Raw genomic sequence first — 18,913 nt, forward strand, 5'->3', positions numbered from 1 at the left:
GGGGTGGGAGAGGAGCAAGGAGGGACAGCATCAGATACTGTAACTGCAAGGCCAGAGAGGCCAGCAAAAGTGGACAGATGTGTTCTTTCAGGTTTGGGGAGAACTCAAGAGTTTTCAGTTGGAGTGTGATGTGATCAGATTTTCCCCTTAGAGATGATTTTGTCCCCTGCAGGAAACAGAGACCGGAGAAAAGGATTACAATGGGTCAGGTGAGAGGATGAAGGTTTGAACTCCTGCAGCGGTGGGAACAGAGAAGAATGAATCTGACGTCTGAGAAGTAGAATCAGAAGGGTTTGGAGATCAATCGTGGTGGGAGAGAATTGGAAGGGGAATCTTGGATAGTACTTGCAAGCTTCTGAAATGGCAACTCATAACAGACCATTTAAAGTATTTGGAGCCTAAATTTGGCTCTTTTTTTCTTAAACAGTTTTAAATATTTTGGTTCCCAGGACTAAATAATAGCAACTAATGCACAGTGCTCACCAGGTCAGGCGCTGTTCCAGTGCTCCATCTCTATTTTATTGAATCTAAAAGCCCAAGGGGGCGCCTGGCTGGCTCAGTCGGTAGAGCATGTGACTCTTGATCTCAGGGTTGTGAGTTCGAGCTCCACGTTGGGAATGGAACCTATTTATAAATAAATTAATTAATAAATAAATGCCCATTAACTATAAGATGCACCATTACCTCAAGTACCACTCAAGGAAAAAACTGTCAACAAAACACGCATGACACACAAGACACACCCTCATTTCGGGGATGTTAGAAATAGGTGTCCTGGACTGAATGATTTATGGCATATGCTCATTTTATCTTTACAACAGCCCTCTGATGTAGGCACTCATATTATCCTCATTTTTCAAATGAGGAAACAGAGGCAGGGAGAGATTAGGTTAACTCACTATATCCAGGCTTTCTCTGGGTAGCCAGTGGTGGAATCAGGATTTGGTCCTGGGCAATCTGGCTCTAGAGTCTGTTCTCCAAGCATAGGCAACTAATAAGCACTACATTCAAAGTTCATTGTAACCTCAGAACTGTTTGTATTATACACGATGCTAGAAACACTGGAGAAACCACACTGTGCTTTGCAGTTCTTTTTTTTTTTTTTTTAAAGATTTTTATTTATTTGACAGAGGGAGAGAGAGGGAGCGAGAGCGAGCACAAGCGGGGGGGGGGGGGGCAGGAGAAGGAGAAGCAGACTCCCCGCTGAGCAGGGAGCCTCATGTGGGGCTCGATCCCAGGATCCTGGGATCATGACCTGAGCTGAAGGCAGATGCTTAACCCACTGAGCCACCCAGGCGCCCTGCTTTGTGGTTTTGTCCTCAGTGGAAAGCAACCCTAGAGAGCAGTAGGTCAAACCCTCAGGCCATAGGAGGGACCTGTCTTGGCACTGAGGAACCAAGAACACCTTGTTTTATTTCACAGAAAACACGGTGTTCCCTCGTGTGTGGTTCCTGACTTGAAGCTCTGACATTTCTTGTTGGAGACAGAAGATGTAGAAATGGGCGTGTTTGAAACAATAATCACCTGGCATAGGGATATGCTGTTCTTAGTATTACCAAAGGCTATGATGTATGGATCAAAGAATTAGGACTTTGGGTCAGGATGAGCAGTGATAAATTAATTGATTCATTTTTATGAAGAAGTACTTACTGAAAGTGTGCTACATACTAGGCACTCGGTTGGCCCAGGGAACCCAGAGATGAATTAAGGCCCAGGGCTCAGCCCTCAACACGAGGGTTTGTAAACAAAAGAATAATCAAATAAATATTTTTTAAAAAGGCCCAATGTTGCCACTGAGTCTAGATGGAGGGGTGGTCTGACAAGTACATTACAACCCACAAAGATAATTGCCACAGATTTACTTCAAAATCATTCAAAATAACCTAAGGATGAGAGAGTGGTGAGGGTATAATGGAAGCATGAGGCATCACATGTGACCTGTTGAAGCTGGATGATACATAATGAGTTTAATACACTATTATACTTTCAACTATATTAACACTTTCCTATAGTAATAAAAATGAGGGAGGAAGAAGATAAAAGAGTGAAGGACATGTTCACAAGGAGACCGTTCCGAGTTTAATAAAGGAAGATGCTTTGTGGGCTCTTGAAAAATGACATTTGAGTTAGCCTTGAGAGGTCGTGGGGACTTAAGGAAACCAGAACGCCTGAAGGAAACCTCCAAGCCTAGGCTTCCAGGACAGCATTACATCTAAGTTCATTATTATTGTCATTGTACAGTATGTTAAATTACGATGTCTGTTGCTAACAAAAATCTACCAGAAATATATAATTGCCATAAAGGTCCTTATACAGTACAGTGAAAGCAAGATATTCAAAAGGTGAATTTTGTGGAGCTGGTGGAATTTGGACATAAGGAGAAAGGGAGGACATTCCAGAATCCAGATTAGCACGAGTAAAGATTCAAAACCAGAATAACGAGTGGCGCCTGGGTAGCGCAGTCGTTGAGCGTCTGCCTTCGGCTCAGCGCGTGATCCCGGCGATCCAGGATCGAGTCCCACATCGGGCTCCTCCGCTGGCAGCCTGCTTCTTCCTCTCCCACTCCCCTGCTGTGTTCCCTTTCTCGCTGGCTGTCTCTCTGTCACATAAATAAATAAAATCTTAAAAAAAACCCAGAATAATGAAACCAATGCTAACGAATGAGAAGGCAAATTTAGGGGCGGGTGGGAAATAGGATTGAATAAAGTAAAGTGAAATGGCCTAGGGCCCTTAATTATCAAAATTAGTAGGATAGGGCTGATGGGGTTCCGCTCAGTTCATGATGTCAGGGTTCTGGGATGGAGCCCTGCCTCAGGCTCCCCACTCAGCCCAGAGTCAGCTTGTCCCTCTGCCACTCCCCCTGCTGGTGCTCTCTCTCTCTCTCTCGCTCTCTCAAATAAATAAATAAATAAATAAAATCTTTTAAAAAATTAGATCTACATATCTTCTGGCACATAGCATTTAATAAGTGACAGATACTATTGTGTTTTACAGTCAGTGGGCTTTTACAATACATTTGTGGAAATAATAAAAGTAGTATTATTTGTATAAAAGTATTTAAGATTTCTTGGAAATCATCCTGCATATTTTTGGAAAATAAATGTTTTCTATTTTTATGACTTGCTTAAAAGGCCTATTTTACTATTGCTATGCAGCCCATGATCTTCCCACTGTGGCACACTGCCTCCCCAAGGAGGATGACAGTCCTGCATACTTCCTCAAAGAAACGGTCAAGCACAAGGTAAGACTCTGGACCAGAACTTTGAGGACAGTTACAACAAAAGGAAAATTGTTAAGCCCAGAAGTCCTCACTTTGCCAAAGACTAATGCCGCCTATGCTCAAAATGACCCACCTCAGTTACATGTAAGGGACGTTACCATTTCAAAGGGACGCGTTTGACTGCTGTTAACGTACTTAACTTTCCATTTATGCCGAAAATCCTACAATCCGCACCTTTAGGCAACAGTAAAGGCTGTTTTCTATGTAACTGGACAATCAAGAGAGTCTGCGAACTTTCTGAAAACGATGTAGTGAGGGGCGGCGTCTGTCGTTACTGTCACACACCCGTCTCAAAATACGTCAGTTTCAAAAGCACTTCGTCCTTGATCTCCACTTCCGTTACCACTTTCCTTAGTATGCTTTTTTCCTTTCCCTCCTTAGTGGATGAACGGCAAACAAATCCGACGAAAGTAACATTTTTAATACACTAGCTTTAAAGAGCATATATTTGTGATGTATCGTTGCTGAAACACCGGAGAGAAAAGAATACAAATCCACTCTGATTCCCTTGATCCAGCCCCCAGGCCAGCACCGCCTGCCTCACTGGGGACCGTGACACCTCGGCCAGGACAGCAACCCTAGTGGCTTCCTAACATTCGGATGTGGAGGGGAAAGAGAGCGGCTCCGGAACACCCCCGTCGCGGCGTCGCCTCGCCAAAGCCCCTTCCTCTCCACTTCCCTCTTCCGGCAACTGGCGCTCTTCCGGCGCGGGGAATGCGTCATCAGCCGGCGCTAACGCCGCACGCCGCCCAGTCGCACCCGGGACACGCTTAAGATTCTGATGCTCGCGTGCGGCGCGGGGAGAGGGGCCCGGGGAGGAACGCGGGTCGCAGCTGCTCTGCCCGGCCATGCAGGTGTCCAGCCTAAACGAGGTGAAGATTTACAGTCTCAGCTGCGGCAAGTCGCTGCCCGAGGTGAGGCACTTCGGGGTCCCCCTCCTGACAAGGCAGCCGCCCCTCTCCTCGGCCCTGGCCTCTGTGTCAGCCTCGCCCTGGCCGGCCCCTGGCTCGGGAGGCCGAGAGGCGAGTGACGGTGCCCAGGGGGAGCTGGTCGGTGCTGGTAGACGAGGACACTGCTGTCCTCGCGCCGGAAGCGGGGCCGAGGGTTATCAGGATCGATGAGCTTCTCTGGAACTTTTGTCAAGTTCTTTAGAACAGAGGACGCGTCCCTTTGGGCTTCTCGGGGTGGTCACAGCTTCTGCCACACAGAGGAGGAAAGCGTGGACAGATTGGTTACAGACATTTCTCCCCCATTCATCAGCTGTTTGTTGGATGCCTATTGTATGCCAAGTTCTAGAGACACATGAGTGAGCAAGAAAATGCATCTGCAGAATTTATGGTGTAGAGGGCAGTATTTCTGAACCTTGCTGACCTTAACTTAGGACCTCAGCGTTGGAAGGGGCTGGGAAAATAGTGATTCCTTTACAGCCTTCTCATATTTAAAATAGGCAACAGATCCAGTGATGGGAAGGGTGACTTATCCAAGCTCACCCTTGATTGGGTTTTTTATTTCTTATAAGTCTTTGTCAAGCCTCTGTCCAAGCACTTCCAGTGAGAGGAAACTTCAAGCAGGAGCTCATTTCCATTTTTAGATTACTGGGTAGATATTGGTTTTAAAACTTTCGTTTTATAGCATCCTGGTGTTGGTTTGACTCTTGCCCTTAGAAATCAGAATAAATGTAGCTCTTCACTGTGTCTGCCCCTGAAAGATTTGGAATCAGTGATTAGATTCATCCTTTTCAGAATTCAGGCTAGATAATTCCTTATCTTGCAGTTATTCTTCACACAGCATGATCTTTCTCATTTTGTTCATTCTACACATTTGTTAAGAAGTAACTGCATTCTGGGAGCCCTGCTCTGAGATTGGGATGTATGGTGAACGTGTCAGATAAGTTTCCCTGTTGGGAAAAAGGCTGAGTGAACAAACGAGAAGACAACTTCAGATAATGATAAGTGCTTTGAATGATGTGTAACTAGAAGAGAGTGTTGGGACTAAAGTGGTCAGAGAAAGTGGTTTGGATAAAGCCTTCAGGGAAGGCCTCTCTAAAAGAGGTGTTAGGAGCAGAAGCTTGGATAATGGAAAGGAGCCGGTCATGTGAAGATGGGGGAAGAGTTTTCAGTGCTGAGAGAAGAGAAAGTGTAAGTGTTTCCAGGTAGGAGTGCACTTGGCATGCTGGAGAAACAGAAGAGGCACGGGTGTGACTGTGGTATGCTGACAGGACAGACTGGGGGCAGGTAAGGCTGGAAAGATGGGCCCTGAAGGCTCAGGTGGGAGGTTAGGGTATTATCCTTAGTGCTTCTGGGAGCCATTTTTGGGCTTTAATCTGCGCTGCTGCGTGCAGATGACTGTAGCTGGGGAGAGGATGAGTGGGGATGAGGTAGATAGGCCACGTGAGAGACTTGGGCTTTGAATTACCCTGCCTACCACACTGAGCTTTATTAATTTCAGAATAAAGTCTGCTGTCAATGAATAGGACTTAAGAGTGACATTTCTTCATTATCAAGTATCAGCTATTTGGTTAGTTAATGATCTAGTTTTGTTCTTTGTAAAAAAAAAATGTTTTAGAAACTTTCTCCTTTTAATGTTTTACTTATTAATATTTCACTTGAATAAATAAAGTTATTCCATATATTAATTGTAACCCATAATATTTGAGGCTTATTGCCTTCCGGATGAATTCGTTTTCTTTTGTGTAAAACATAGCAGTTCTAAAACTTACTGTCTAATGTATAAATATATACCAGAAAAAAATCCAGAGGACATGTTAACAGGGTTGGGATTATAGACTATTTTCACTTCCTATGTTAATATATTCCTGTAAGGTTTTGATTTTTTAATATGAGCATTTTTGTAAGCAGAAAAACAAAGTAAATATGATTTGAAATAAAGTCTCTTTATTTTCTTTAAGTGGCTTTCTGACAGGAAGAAGAGAGCACTACAGAAGAAAGATGTTGGTGAGTATTATTTTTTCCCACTTGGCCTAATTTGTGATCCATATTACAGTGCTTTCACTCGTTTGTTATTATATTTAAGTGGAGGTTTACAAAAATACAGTGCAATTAATACAGTGGAAAATATACTTTTTGCCTTTTTCCTTCCTAAGAAACTTTTTGTTGTGGTTGGTATGTTCCTGGTGAATATGGGGTTTAATTCTACCTACTTAGAAACTAATAAGTTAGCCTGGTACTATTTCATGGGTAATAGTGAAAGACGCAACTCCTGGGTCGGAGATGAGGACTCCCTTACTCAGTGGTATGAGTGTCAGCATATTGCTGTCAGTTCCCCTTGCCCTGAGTCCCCCAGGGGCGCTCAGCAGAGCCCCCAAGGCGGCTGGCGCACAGGGGGGCTTGTGTTGCAGCTGACGAACACTGAGCTTGGGAAGTCCGCTGCTTTTATAGCAGGCTGCAAGCAAGCCTGCTCTTTGTCCAGAGGAGACATGTTACCTTACCTGTCCAGGTTCTCAGCTGCACCAGTAACCTTGAGAAATGGCTTAGGTATGGCTAGGGGGTTGCTGTATAGAGTGCAGGAGACCCGAGGAGGAAGTCTGTCTTAACAGTGCCGTAATTGCTTTGTTCTCCGTTGTATCAAAATCTTTTTACTAAAAGGTCATTGCAGAAGATGTTAATTTTTTAATTTATGGTGGCTGGGAAAAATGTAAGAACAGTTCTTTTTTTTTTTTTTTTTTTTTTTTTTTAAGGGTACAGGCAGATGGTGACTCCCAGGCATCCTGCAACGTAGGCCAGTCACCTTAGGGGCAACCTTTACCCACTTAAAAATTCATCTCACGCTAACAGTGAGGTTTCGGGTGTCACACCGAATTGTTACTTTCCTTACAACTTTAAGGCATCGATCGGTTTTTTTAAACAAATTTTCACTCAGTTTCTCCATCACAACTCGTCATATGTGAAAGATGATTTTTCTTTCCATATATGTTGTTTAAATTCATCTCTAAAAATCAAAGACTAAGATGTTGAAGAGGTTTCTTCTGGGTGTGAGAGAAATACCCCAAGAGAAGCATCTTGGAAGAGAAGGCTTTGTCTAGATAATACTGAAGTTAGATGAGAAAACTTTGAATCAAAGGAAAACAAGAACTGCTGCCTTAGTAATGTTCCCGGATGAGGATTTCTTCTGATGCCTCCCATCCACGTCAGCGTCCTAGTGTGTAGGAAGACAGATCTGGATTAATTAGAGGAAAAAACTGTTCATCAACTCTTTCTCTCAGCCCATCTCAAAACTTTTATCGAGTGTCTTCCATATCAAGTAGGCCATTCCTACTCTGTTTGAATCTTATGTTTGGGTTTAATTTAATAAAGGCAGTAATGTGCCATAGAGTCATGAACCGTCCTTGAGGTAGGCCCATTGTTATGATAGCAGCCAGCAAGAATCCACAGTCTTATAGAAGCCAACTAGGTTTTGTGAGAGCCAGTTGTTTTTTTTAAAAGATTTTATTTATTTATTCGACAGAGATAGAGACAGCCAGCGAGAGAGGGAACACAAGCAGGGGGAGTGGGAGAGGAAGAAGCAGGCTCATAGGGGAGGAGCCTGACGTGGGGCTCGATCCCATAACACCGGGATCACGCCCTGAGCCGGAGGCAGATGCTTAACCGCTGTGCCACCCAGGCGCCCCCGTGAGAGCCAGTTTTGAACCAGAGAGATTGCTCTAAATCTTACTCTAGCTTGGGTCCTCTTGGCTCAGAGGCAAAAGTCAGGTTGGTAGCAGTTTCTTATATAAACTTAAGATTTTGACGATTTTAAGCTTGTTATTTAGGAGAAAAAAAATGCTAAGATTTTTGTCTTAGTTGTGACTGAGTAGCGATAGTGGTGTGATGTTTGTTCTGTTCCCTCTTTATCCAGGTCTTGAAACTGGATGTTTGATACACCATTGTGAACATTTTTCTTTTCAATTAGTGATGATACTTTTTTCTTTTTAAAAAGTAAAAATAAAGTACTAACGTATAAAAATAAAAAACTAATGTATGAGCTAAGAAAAAACCTCCCCGTGTGATGGATTGGGCTGTATGGGTGTACTTTCCCAAGGCTTGGAAACACAGGGACGTTGTTGACCTGTTCGCAGTGACTGCTCTGTGTGCTTTGTCTTTTTAGGAAATAAAATAAGCACTTGGTAGTTAAATCCATTATGTGTTTCCTCTCTTCGTAGATGTCCGCAGGAGAATTGAACTTATTCAGGATTTTGAAATGCCTACTGTTTGCACCACTATTAAGGTGTCAAAAGATGGACAGTATATCTTAGCAACTGGTAAGCATCTTTTTGGTTCATGATTTCCATACATTTCATAGCAGGAAGTGCTAGGATGGGAAAGGTCACTTTTTTTTTATTACCTTAACATTTTACTATAAAAAGTTTCAAACATACAGAAATACTGAAAAAATTGTACAGTGAACATCCCTTTGCCCACCACCTAGATTCTCAGTAGTATTTGCTCGATCATATCTGTCCATCTCTGTCCATCCCTGAGTCCATCCTGTTTTTTGATGCATTTCAGGTACTTTTCCCATAAATAACTCAGCACGTATACCATTATCTAGAGTTGAGTTTTATTTGTGGTTTTTCTTTTAGGTAAATTTACATACAGTGAAATGCACAGATCTTTTGAGGAGTTTTGACAGATGCATACACCTGTATGCATACACCTGGTGTAAGCCAAACCCCAGTCAAGATCCAGAACATTCCTTTTACCCAGAAACGTCTTTCATGCCCCTCACAGTCAATCCTGCTCCCACCCATGCACAGGCAACCATTGCTCTGTTGTGGGTTTTTTTGTTTTTTTGTTTTTGATACCGGTGACAGGTTTAGCCTGTTCTGGAACTTTATGTAAGTGCAGTCATACACTATGGTTTCTTTTTATGTGAGACTTATTTTCTTAGGGCTTTAAGATTCATACATGTTTTTATGTGCGCCAGTAGTTTTGTTGTTTGTTTGTTTATTTGTTTGTTTTTACCAAGTAGTATTTTCTTATAAGAATATACTAGACTTTATCCATTCTCCATTTGATGGACACCTGCAGTGTTTTCATTTTTGGGGCTGTTACTGCTAAAGCATGATGAACAATCTTATACAGGCTTGTTTTGAGGACATTCTGGGTCATAGGGTAGGTATCTATTTAGTTTTATAGGAAGCTGCCAGACTTTTTCCAAACTGTTCAGATCATTTTACACTCCTACCCACAATGAATGAGAGTTCCAGGAAGGGTCACTTTTAACATAATTTTCTGCATAATGGACTAATATATTTTATGTTACTAAGATATTATATTAGAAGTATTCATAGGTTCCAAAAAGCCATAACATATAGGGAACTTTCAACATGTTATAATTTAGAAGAGCCTTACCCAGTGTGTGGTTTGGCTGAGATTTTGGTACATATATCCTGTATATTGTCCATATACTTTTTTTTATTTTGCTGGCTTAACGTTATCCATCTGTATCCCTTTTCCAAACACTTTCTTATTTGTCAGAACTTTTATGCATCAACATGCCAGTCTCTTTTGTTTTATGTTAATGGTTGTCTCAGTACTAACACTATCCACATTTTTTAGCCTCCGGTTCATATGTAAGAACTGTATATGCTATATATAGCTTTTTTTTAAAAGATTTTGTTTATTTATTTGAGAGAGAGAGATAGTGAGAGAAAAGAGCACAGCAGGGGAGAGAGGGAGAAGCAGTTTCCCCACTGAGCAGGGAGCCTGACACAAGGCTCGATCCCAGGACCTTGGGATCATCACCTGAGCTGAAGGCAGACACTTAACTGACTGAGCCACCAAGGTGCCCCTGTATATAGGTGTTTTTTTTTTAAGATTTTTAAAATTTATTCATTTGAGAGACAGAGAGAGAGAGAGAGAGAAAATGAGCAGGGGGAGGGGCAGAGGGAGAAGGAGAAGCAGACTCTCAGCTGAGCAGGGAGCCCAATATGGGGCTCAGTCCCAGGACCCTGGGATCATGACCTGAGCCGAAGGCAAACACTCAGCTGACTGAGCCACCCAGACGCCCCTTATATAGTTTTATATACATAAAGAGTTATATAATATATATCTGATAATGTAGTAAACATGAATATATGTATATCATACTATTTTTAAATGAGGTCTTGGGGACTCAGGGACTACCTCATTCCTTTTTTTAAAAAAATTATCCATTAGTTTTAAAAATCAGCCTTTTTTTTTTCTTGATTGCAAACATGATACATTTATAAAACATGCAGACATTATAGAAATGCATAAGATAAAATGGGAAAGGCCCTAAAATTGCCCTTCACAGAGATAGACAATCACTGTGCTTGTTTTTCGCACTTTCTCTCTACAGAGTGCTTGTGTGATCAGTGTTTTACAAACATGGGGCCATAGGCACCACTCTGCAGCACTCACCCGCTTCTCTGTACTCTCCCTTTTACTTGGTGGTGTGTTTCGGCGGCTTTCCCTGTCAGTACAGGTCTGCCTCGTCCGCTTCATGAGCTATATGATGATTCGCCATCATTTATTTAACCATTTTTGTATCAGTAGACATTTTACTTGCGTTCAGTTTTTGGCCATCTGTGAACAGTGCTGCAGTGAACGCTCTTCATGTCTTTGGTACGCTTCTGAGTGGGTTTCTCTGGGATAAATTTGTATAAGTTGCAGTACAGATTGAAGGTGTATAAACGTCATATATCTTACACATATTGCCATATTATCCTTCAAAGAAGTTGTAACAATTTATACTAATCACCAAGTGTGTGAGAATACTTCTTTTTTTAACACCCTCATCTACACAGTTATTAACTGTAGTTTAATCTTTGCCATTCTGATGAACAATAACTATTTCATTGTTTTCATCTACTTTGCTAGAGTATTTGTGGAGTTTAGTAGTTTTTCATTTTCTATGACTCGCTTGTTTGTATCCTTTGCTGGTTTTCTTCTTGGGATGTTGGGGAGGGCTGCTTTTCAATTCTTTTTCTTTCATGTGGTTATAATGAATCCTGTTTACCTCTGAACAAATAGTATACTTAATAAATCTGCCGGATATTGACAATGAAAAGGATGTCTTTTAGGTTTTACCTCACATTAATTTTTTTATAGGAACATATAAACCTCGGGTTCGATGTTATGACACCTATCAGTTATCCTTGAAGTTCGAAAGGTGTTTAGATTCAGAGGGTAAGTAAGAGATGCAATTCATGAAAATAGCTTTTTTGTATGTGGCTACTTTTCTGCTTTTTAAAAATGGGAATGGGTTGTGTATAAGTTTTCTTTGCTGTGTAACAAATTACCATGAATGTGGCAGCTTAAAACGTGGCATTTATTAACTGACGGCTCTGTAGGGGAAGTTCATCCAGGCTCTGCTGTGTTCTGTGCTCAGGGCTGACCTCAAGCTGTCAGCCAGGCCCACCTGGCTCTTATTCGGGGGCTCTGGGCAAGAATCAGCTTCGAAGCTTTCTGGGTGTTGGCAGAATGCAGTTTGTTGTGTTTGTGGGACCGGGGTTCCTGTTTCCTACCAGCTGTCTGGCTGGGGCCACTCTCCGCTTCCAGAGGCTGGCGGCACTCCTTGTCACCTGGTCTTCTCCATCTGTAAGCCACATCTACTCATTGGGTCCTTCTCCTGCTTCCATTCTCTCACTTCCCCTTCTGCCACCAGTGGGAGAAAACTCTGATTTTAAAGGGCTCATGTGAGGGGTGCCTGGGTGATGCAGTCGTTAAGCATCTGCCTTTGGCTCAGGGTGTGATCCCGGCATTCTGGGATCGAGCCCCACATTGGGCTCCTCCGCTGGGAGCCTGCTTCTTCCTCTCCCACTCCCCCTGCTTTTGTTCCCTCTCTCGCTGGCAGTCTCTATCTCTGTCGAATAAATAAATAAAATCTTAAAAAAAAAATAATAAAGGGCTCACGTGATTATAGATCTCCCCTTCCCCTTCTAATGCGATAGAGTCCATATAGTCACATGTGCCTCCCACCGGCATTCATAGACTCCGCCCTCTCGGCAGAGAAGTCACTGTCCCGGGGGAAGGGCAGGGAGAGTGGAGGTCTTTCTGTCAGGTGCCTGGTGTTTGGGGTTGAGAGAAAAGCAGTTAATGGGCTAAGTCTTCTCCAACTGGTTTTACCCTTTCCTTTTTCAAAACAAGACAAACTCCACTAATAACTCTGCTAATAACAACTGTTTTCACTTTTTATTTATGTTTAGCAGATGTATGGTGAATGAGTAAAAAGCTACTATTCTCTTTTTTAAATAAATAATTAAAAAAGAATTTTTGAATGTTTTTTAATGTCTTTTATTTTGAGCTTCTCAGAGAAATTGGGAGAGTTTAGAAGTCATTACGTTTTGTGAGAGTATCTATTTAATTCGCTTTAGTTCTGCAGAAAATCTGATTGATCTGTGTTGAGAAATTAAAAAGCTTTTAATTTTCCACTTGGTGTTTTGGGGCCAATATAATACGGCAACTTTATTTTTGTCTTAACGAAAGGACAAGAAAAGGGAAAAAAACCGGTATTTGCATATAATTTTTGTGTTGAGTTAGAATCTTTGCATCAAGTTTGCATTTTTATGAACGTGGATTGATAATTGTAATTTTTCTTACTATTTTCTGTTTTTCAGTTGTCACCTTTGCAACTTTGTCTGATGACTATTCAAAGGTATGCTTGATAGTGTTGGCTGGTACTGGCTGTCCTCAAGAAGTCATGAGAAGTATTTTTAGGATGTTCCATTGTTACATTAAAAATGGCTGCATAGTAAAATAAAAACCATCATTTTCTATTAATATATTTTTAGTTTGACACATGTATATGATACATAGAGTATCTTTTAAAACAACGGTGATAGACTTTGGCAAGTCTAATATCAAAATCGGTTTTCTGTATCATGCATGAAACCTTATCTGTATTGTCGGGAGTTGGGAGCAGCCATCTTTTTTAGACCACGTTAGAGTGTAGATTTGTGACTTTTAATTATTTCATTTAAACAAGTGTTACTTGCCGTGTTGCTTTCATACGTGAAAAGTAAAATAGCATTATTGTATGTTTAATTTTCTTAACTCTGCAAATAGGTGGTTGGTGGAATGGTTCTGAAACTGTTCAAAACACAGCTAAATATATATATATTTTTTCTTTTCTTTTTTTGGTGCCATTAGTCCATCCTTCAACTCGTGTCATTTTCAGTAGTTATAAAATTGTTAGTGAAGTACCTTATTCAATTTAAAATAAAATTTAAAATAAATTTTAAAAAATGAAAATAAAAAATTTTTAGTGATGTCATCTTGAAGGAGAATGGAATTTTCTGAGCTAACATGACTTTATATATTGTCTCAGTTCTGGAAACTATGGAATACAGTTTATTCTTTTGCCTATAGTGGTCATTAATCGTGTGTTTGGGGACATGTAATTTTATAATGTATTATCTCTAGGTATTGATAAATTTGCTGTTAAATAGCATCTGCAGATTTTCAAGCTACTTTTGAAATACATTAGAGCGTTTATCAAACCCTGATTGGTAATCGTGAGATTATTAGAACGTGTTCTTAAGTAAAATAGGAAATCACTTGTGGTTGCTGAGCAGAGCTCCACCTTGTCAAGTGCTGGTGCCGGATAAATGAAGGGTATTTGTTTCAAGTCTCTGTTACAAGGCAAGAAAAACTACCTCGGGTTCAGGAAGGCATTAAGAAAGCAGTCATCGAACTTTACATCAAAAACCAGGGATGTACTGTATGGTGACTAACATAATATAATAAAAAAAACATTAAAAAAAAAAGAAAGCGGGGAGAGGTTTGATTCTTCATCGTGATAGAGAGTTGTGTGTGCACACGTGCGCACTTACAGAAAGAGGCTGGGAGAGATCAGGGTGTTCTTGCTCTGTCAGTTCTAGTGGTGATGAAGTAAGCGCTTTTCCTAGAAACCTCAGCCAACTCATGTTCTTGTTTCATTTTCAGATTGTTTTCTTACATAATGACAGATACATCGAATTTCACTCACAATCGGGTTTTTACTACAAAACCAGAATACCAAAGTTCGGGAGAGATTTCTCCTACCACTATCCTTCCTGTGACTTGTACTTTGTTGGCGCAAGGTATTGGGTCTGAGCCTTTGTTTTCTCCTTTCCACCCCTCAAACAGCTTCTGTTGAAATCGAGGAGAGGGATTAAAAGAGGAGTAAGACATGATCCCTGCCTTTCAGTTGCTCAAAGGGTACAGTTCCAGAGTAGCTGCTCATTGAGGAATTACACTTTTGACTTTTATTAGCGTGGTGCGCTGAACCTAGTGCGACATGGGTGCCTCCCAGGGTCATACCGGTGGTGAAGGCAGTTTCTTAGCCCCATTCCATGACATTTTTAAACTTTTCATTTTTAAAAGCTGCCTTCTATATGATGATAAAAACAATACATATCCATTTTAGAGAGTTGGAAAAATATTAAAAGGTATTAAGAAAACCACCCATTGTCAGGCCACCCAGAGGAAAATGATATTTTGTTGTATTTCCTTCTCGTCTTTTCTTCTATATACATACAGACCCATTTTGGATCTTGTATTCTCTATGTTATTTGTAAATAGTATTCCATCTAATAACTTCATAATACTTCCTTGGTTTAAATCGCTTTTATGTATGAACAAACTCACAAAGTAAGGTGATTATTTTTTAAAATACATTTTGGTGTAAGTTTTACAAAGGGAATTCATGCCCTGGAAGCAAGAGATATATGTGTATATTTGTAAAATTTATATTTACTTGAAGCGAAGTTCATGGCAGTTTACCAGATTGCTAACTTTACTCATTACTTTGCAGCTCTGAAGTTTATAGATTAAACTTGGAACAAGGCCGGTACTTGAATCCTCTGCAGACGGATGCCGCGTGAGTGTTCTGTGGTGGGAACGCTGCTGTATTTCTGTTGGCCAGGAGGTGGAGCCAGAAGCTCAAATTATCAGATGGCGGGTTGCATTTATTTATTTATTTTTTTAAGCTTTTTTTTTTTTTAATGTTTTTTATTATATTATGTTAGTCACCATACAGTACATCCCCAGTTTCCGATGTAAAGTTCGATGATTCATTAGTTGCGTATAACACCCAGTGCACCATGCAATACGTGCCCTCCTTACTACCCATCACCAGTCTATCCCATTCCCCCACCTCCCCTCCCCTCTGAAGCCCTCAGTTTGTTTCTCAGAGTCCATAGTCTCTCATGCTTCATGCCCCCTTCTGATTACCCCCCCCTTTCTTTTAAATGGAGCTTGGGGCAACTTAGTTCAAAGGAGTATCGTTAAGTTTTTTCTTTCTTTCTTTTTTTTTTTTTTAAAGATTTTATTTATTTATTTGACAGAGATAGAGACAGCCAGCGAGAGAGGGAACACAAGCAGGGGGAGTGGGAGAGGAAGAGCAGGCTCCCAGAAGAGGAGCCTGATGTGGGGCTCGATCCCATAATGCCGGGATCACGCCCTGAGCCGAAGGCAGGCGCTTAACCGCTGTGCCACCCAGGCGCCCCCGTTAAGTTTTTTCTTAAACGTAAAATTCACTAAAAGACCTGGTGATCTCTTTAAAATTTTAATTTTTTTTAATATACTCGAAAATTTTATGACTACTAAAAAGTTGTTTATTATCTTTTGCAGCGTTCTTTAAATTTTCATTTCTGACTTTGTTCTATGATATTATCTCTCATGGAGAAATTTTGTATTAACTTGGAGGTATCACTTTTTAAATTTTACTTTTTATGTTTTTTTGCTGGCAGACATTTAAGGTTTTTTTCAAGTTTCCCCTTTTTTTCCTCACATTCTAGTCTACATTTTTGTTTTATTCAGAGAGAAATCCTTTAGGAATAAATTTGGCATAATAATACTGAGTAATAATGACAATAATAATAGTGAAAGCGCTTATTCTGTGCCAGATATTTTTCAGTATTTCATACATATTAATTCATTTTAAACTTACAACAATTTTACTATTATCATCTCCATTTTACAGATAGGACAGCTGAGGTGCAGAGAGGGTGAGTCCACAGTCACCCAGCTAGTAAGGGGTGGAAGCTAGGTTACTTCTCATCTAAGTGTATATATAAAGAGCTTGTTGGATTTTCCTTCTTGCTTTGAAAGAGTTTTTAAAGGTTGGAAGAATATGTAGTGATAAAGACCAGATAAACCGTCAGTATTTTTTTCCACATTAGGTTGAAATGTTCTTACTACCTTTAAAAAAAAAACCTAGAGTAACTTCACGACGTATTGTTGAATAATAAAGAGTTATCTGCTCTTTAGCCGCCTACATTCCTGTTTGTAATAGCATTATTTGTTGAGTGTCTTGTAAGCTCTGGATGCCATGCTGAACATTTTGTCATTTTTTCATTTAATCCTCACAACAACTGAAAGAGGTGAAGTATCCATTTTACAGAAAAAGAAGGTGAAGCTTCGATTAGTACGCCCAGCTCAAGCTCGTCCGGCCTCAGGATTGGCTTAGTAATAGCTTGTGTTCTTTCTGCCGTGGGAGAAGATGTTATTGAGAGAGTAGAATAAACCTTTATTCTCAAGGTGGTAGGATAGAATTTCAGAAGGAATTCCTTTCTTGTCTCATCCCCTGGCAGACTGAGTGTCATTCTGGGGATTCTTTCATTTCTGGTGTTTTTCACACGTGGATGAGTAAGGAAGCACCTGCCCGTCTTTCTGCACAGGATTGGGTTGACTACTTATTTAGAAAATCCATGTAGTATCTTCTCCCCCCCCCTTTCCCCCCCAGCCTAAATAGATAATAATACTTTCTCCCTTACTGCCTTACTGTCCCAGGGAGAATAATGTGTGTGACATAAACTCTGTACATGGCCTGTTTGCCACAGGAACGGTAGAGGTAAGCATACGTTGCCTTTATTTTTTAACTTATTTGTTTTGCATTTGATAACGAGTAGAGTTTTACTTAAAGACAGAGCTGCTCGTTCCTAAGAGCAGAGTGCTAAAGGAGCAACAAGCCACTGGCTTGCTTTTCATAGGAACCCTGGTAACGCTCCACACACAGACAGAGCCCTGTTGTTGCTGCAGAGTGCCCCTTGGTGCGTCTGGTCCGGCACGCTTTGACATGGTTCATCTTTGACATGGATCGTCGGGAGCTGGGTGAGCGTCGGCAGCCTCCGGGGAGCAGTGGCAGCACGACAGCCAGTCCTGTTCCTGACAGGAGGCGCTGTGTCACGCAGTCCCAGCTCTCTGATACTTACCGGCCTTACGACTGAATTACTTTCCCTGAGGCTTAGTTTCCTCATCGGTGACATGGAGATGATGACAGCTTGCCAGCTTTACAGAGGTGCTGGTGAGAGCCCCACGGAGAAGGGCGTAGAGAAGCAGGATCCGTACATCCTGTGTGGTCGGGTTCAATGAATACCTAACATTTCCCTTTTAAACTGCAGTACTTTTGAATCCGTGTTCTTCATACTTGTCAAGAATTATCCTAGATTTGCATTTTTTAAAATTACAATAAATACTCATAGTAAAAAAAGAAGTCAGATGTGTGTTATTGAAAAAGGGTTCTCTTGTGCCTTCCAGTCACCAAATCCTACAGCCCGGAGTTAACTCTTTAATGTTTTTTTCTAGGTATATGCAAATATGCCTATGTGTTCGTCATATATTTTTAGAAAGTTTTTTATAAAAGTAAAATTATACTTTATTTGCTTTTTTTTTTAACACGATGGTATATAATATGCATCTTTATACGTTGGTACTTATAATGACTTATAATGCTAAACTAATTTTTTAAAACTGATGGGTAGGATTCCGTTGTTTGAACGTACTGTAGTTTATTAAACCAATCCCAGAGGGATGAAGTTTAGGTCTCTACTCAGATTATTTTTATGTTAAGAGGTTAAGATTTGACATGAGACACAGAGTTGGTTTAATGAAAATATATGTAAAACTGTGTTGAATATATTATAATACTGTTGTGCCTAAATTGGGCTAATGAAGCATTCTCTTGGTAAGTACTTTTCTTGAAATTACCAAGGGAAAGTTTCAAAACAGTTTCCTTGGAAAAATAGTTTTTAAGTGGAGTCCTTCCGGAGCAGTCTAACCCTTACAGACATGTGCTCTGTCCGAGCAGGTGCGTACCAGAGCAGGCTGTTCTCCACCAGCTGTTTTCAGACCATCCCTGAGGGGAGACTAGACCCCTTCTTGCCTAAAGGCCGGGGTTCCTAAAATTCCTGCATTTCTGGAGGCTTGAAATTTGATAGGCATAGTCAGACCAGACCTTAAAAATGCACTTTTACAATAATTTTGATGGTATATGTTGGATTTTGCTTTTGTCTGTGACAATTCTTACATTACTTACTATTGTCAAAGTCATATAGTAAGGGCTTACATTTTGTGCATTTTGTGCTTTTTGAAGTACAATAGAGTGCAGGCTGTAGCAATAGAAATAGTCAAATTTCAGTCACAGAAAATCAGTATCATTAAAAATTTTTTTTTATTTACTCTGGAATTTATCTGCATACCTATTTTTTGTTTTTGAAATGTGACTTTTCTTTTTTATGTCCATAAAGTCTGTTAACTCATTTAGAGAAGACATGAAGACCATACCATTTGTAATTACTTGCTGCTTGATATCTAAGATTTCCTTTATCTTTGTGACAGACACATTTATAATAATACTAAATGATTGATGAGATCAAGCCTTCTAAGTACATTTGAGGTCTGTCTTTTA

The 18,913-nt window shown here is 40.6% G+C and overlaps 1 protein-coding gene and 1 non-coding gene across 3 annotated transcripts in view; one reads left to right on the forward strand and one right to left on the reverse strand.

Moving 5' to 3' along the window:
- The first annotated feature begins 3,992 nt into the window (after nt 1–3,992).
- NOL10 (nucleolar protein 10) overlaps nt 3,993–18,913 on the forward strand; it is an 84,448-nt gene continuing 69,527 nt past the window's right edge. The window contains exons 1-8 of one of the 2 annotated variants that reach the window (XM_026518826.4): nt 3,993–4,194; nt 6,189–6,234; nt 8,439–8,537; nt 11,353–11,430; nt 12,861–12,898; nt 14,188–14,324; nt 15,038–15,103; nt 17,017–17,077. In XM_026518826.4, the coding sequence (XP_026374611.2) occupies nt 4,129–4,194; nt 6,189–6,234; nt 8,439–8,537; nt 11,353–11,430; nt 12,861–12,898; nt 14,188–14,324; nt 15,038–15,103; nt 17,017–17,077 (591 nt within the window). In that variant the 5' untranslated portion in view covers nt 3,993–4,128. The remainder of the gene's footprint in view (nt 4,195–6,188; nt 6,235–8,438; nt 8,538–11,352; nt 11,431–12,860; nt 12,899–14,187; nt 14,325–15,037; nt 15,104–17,016; nt 17,078–18,913) is intronic. The other variant, XM_026518836.4, reaches the window with a different exon arrangement.
- On the reverse strand, nt 6,982–7,127 carry LOC113247594 (U12 minor spliceosomal RNA). Its single transcript, XR_003313316.1, has one exon. It is a non-coding gene; the product is annotated as a U12 minor spliceosomal RNA (small nuclear RNA).

This window comes from Ursus arctos, unplaced genomic scaffold (genome assembly GCF_023065955.2).
Source record: "Ursus arctos isolate Adak ecotype North America unplaced genomic scaffold, UrsArc2.0 scaffold_8, whole genome shotgun sequence".
In the NCBI taxonomy this organism is placed as follows: Eukaryota; Metazoa; Chordata; class Mammalia; order Carnivora; family Ursidae; genus Ursus; species Ursus arctos.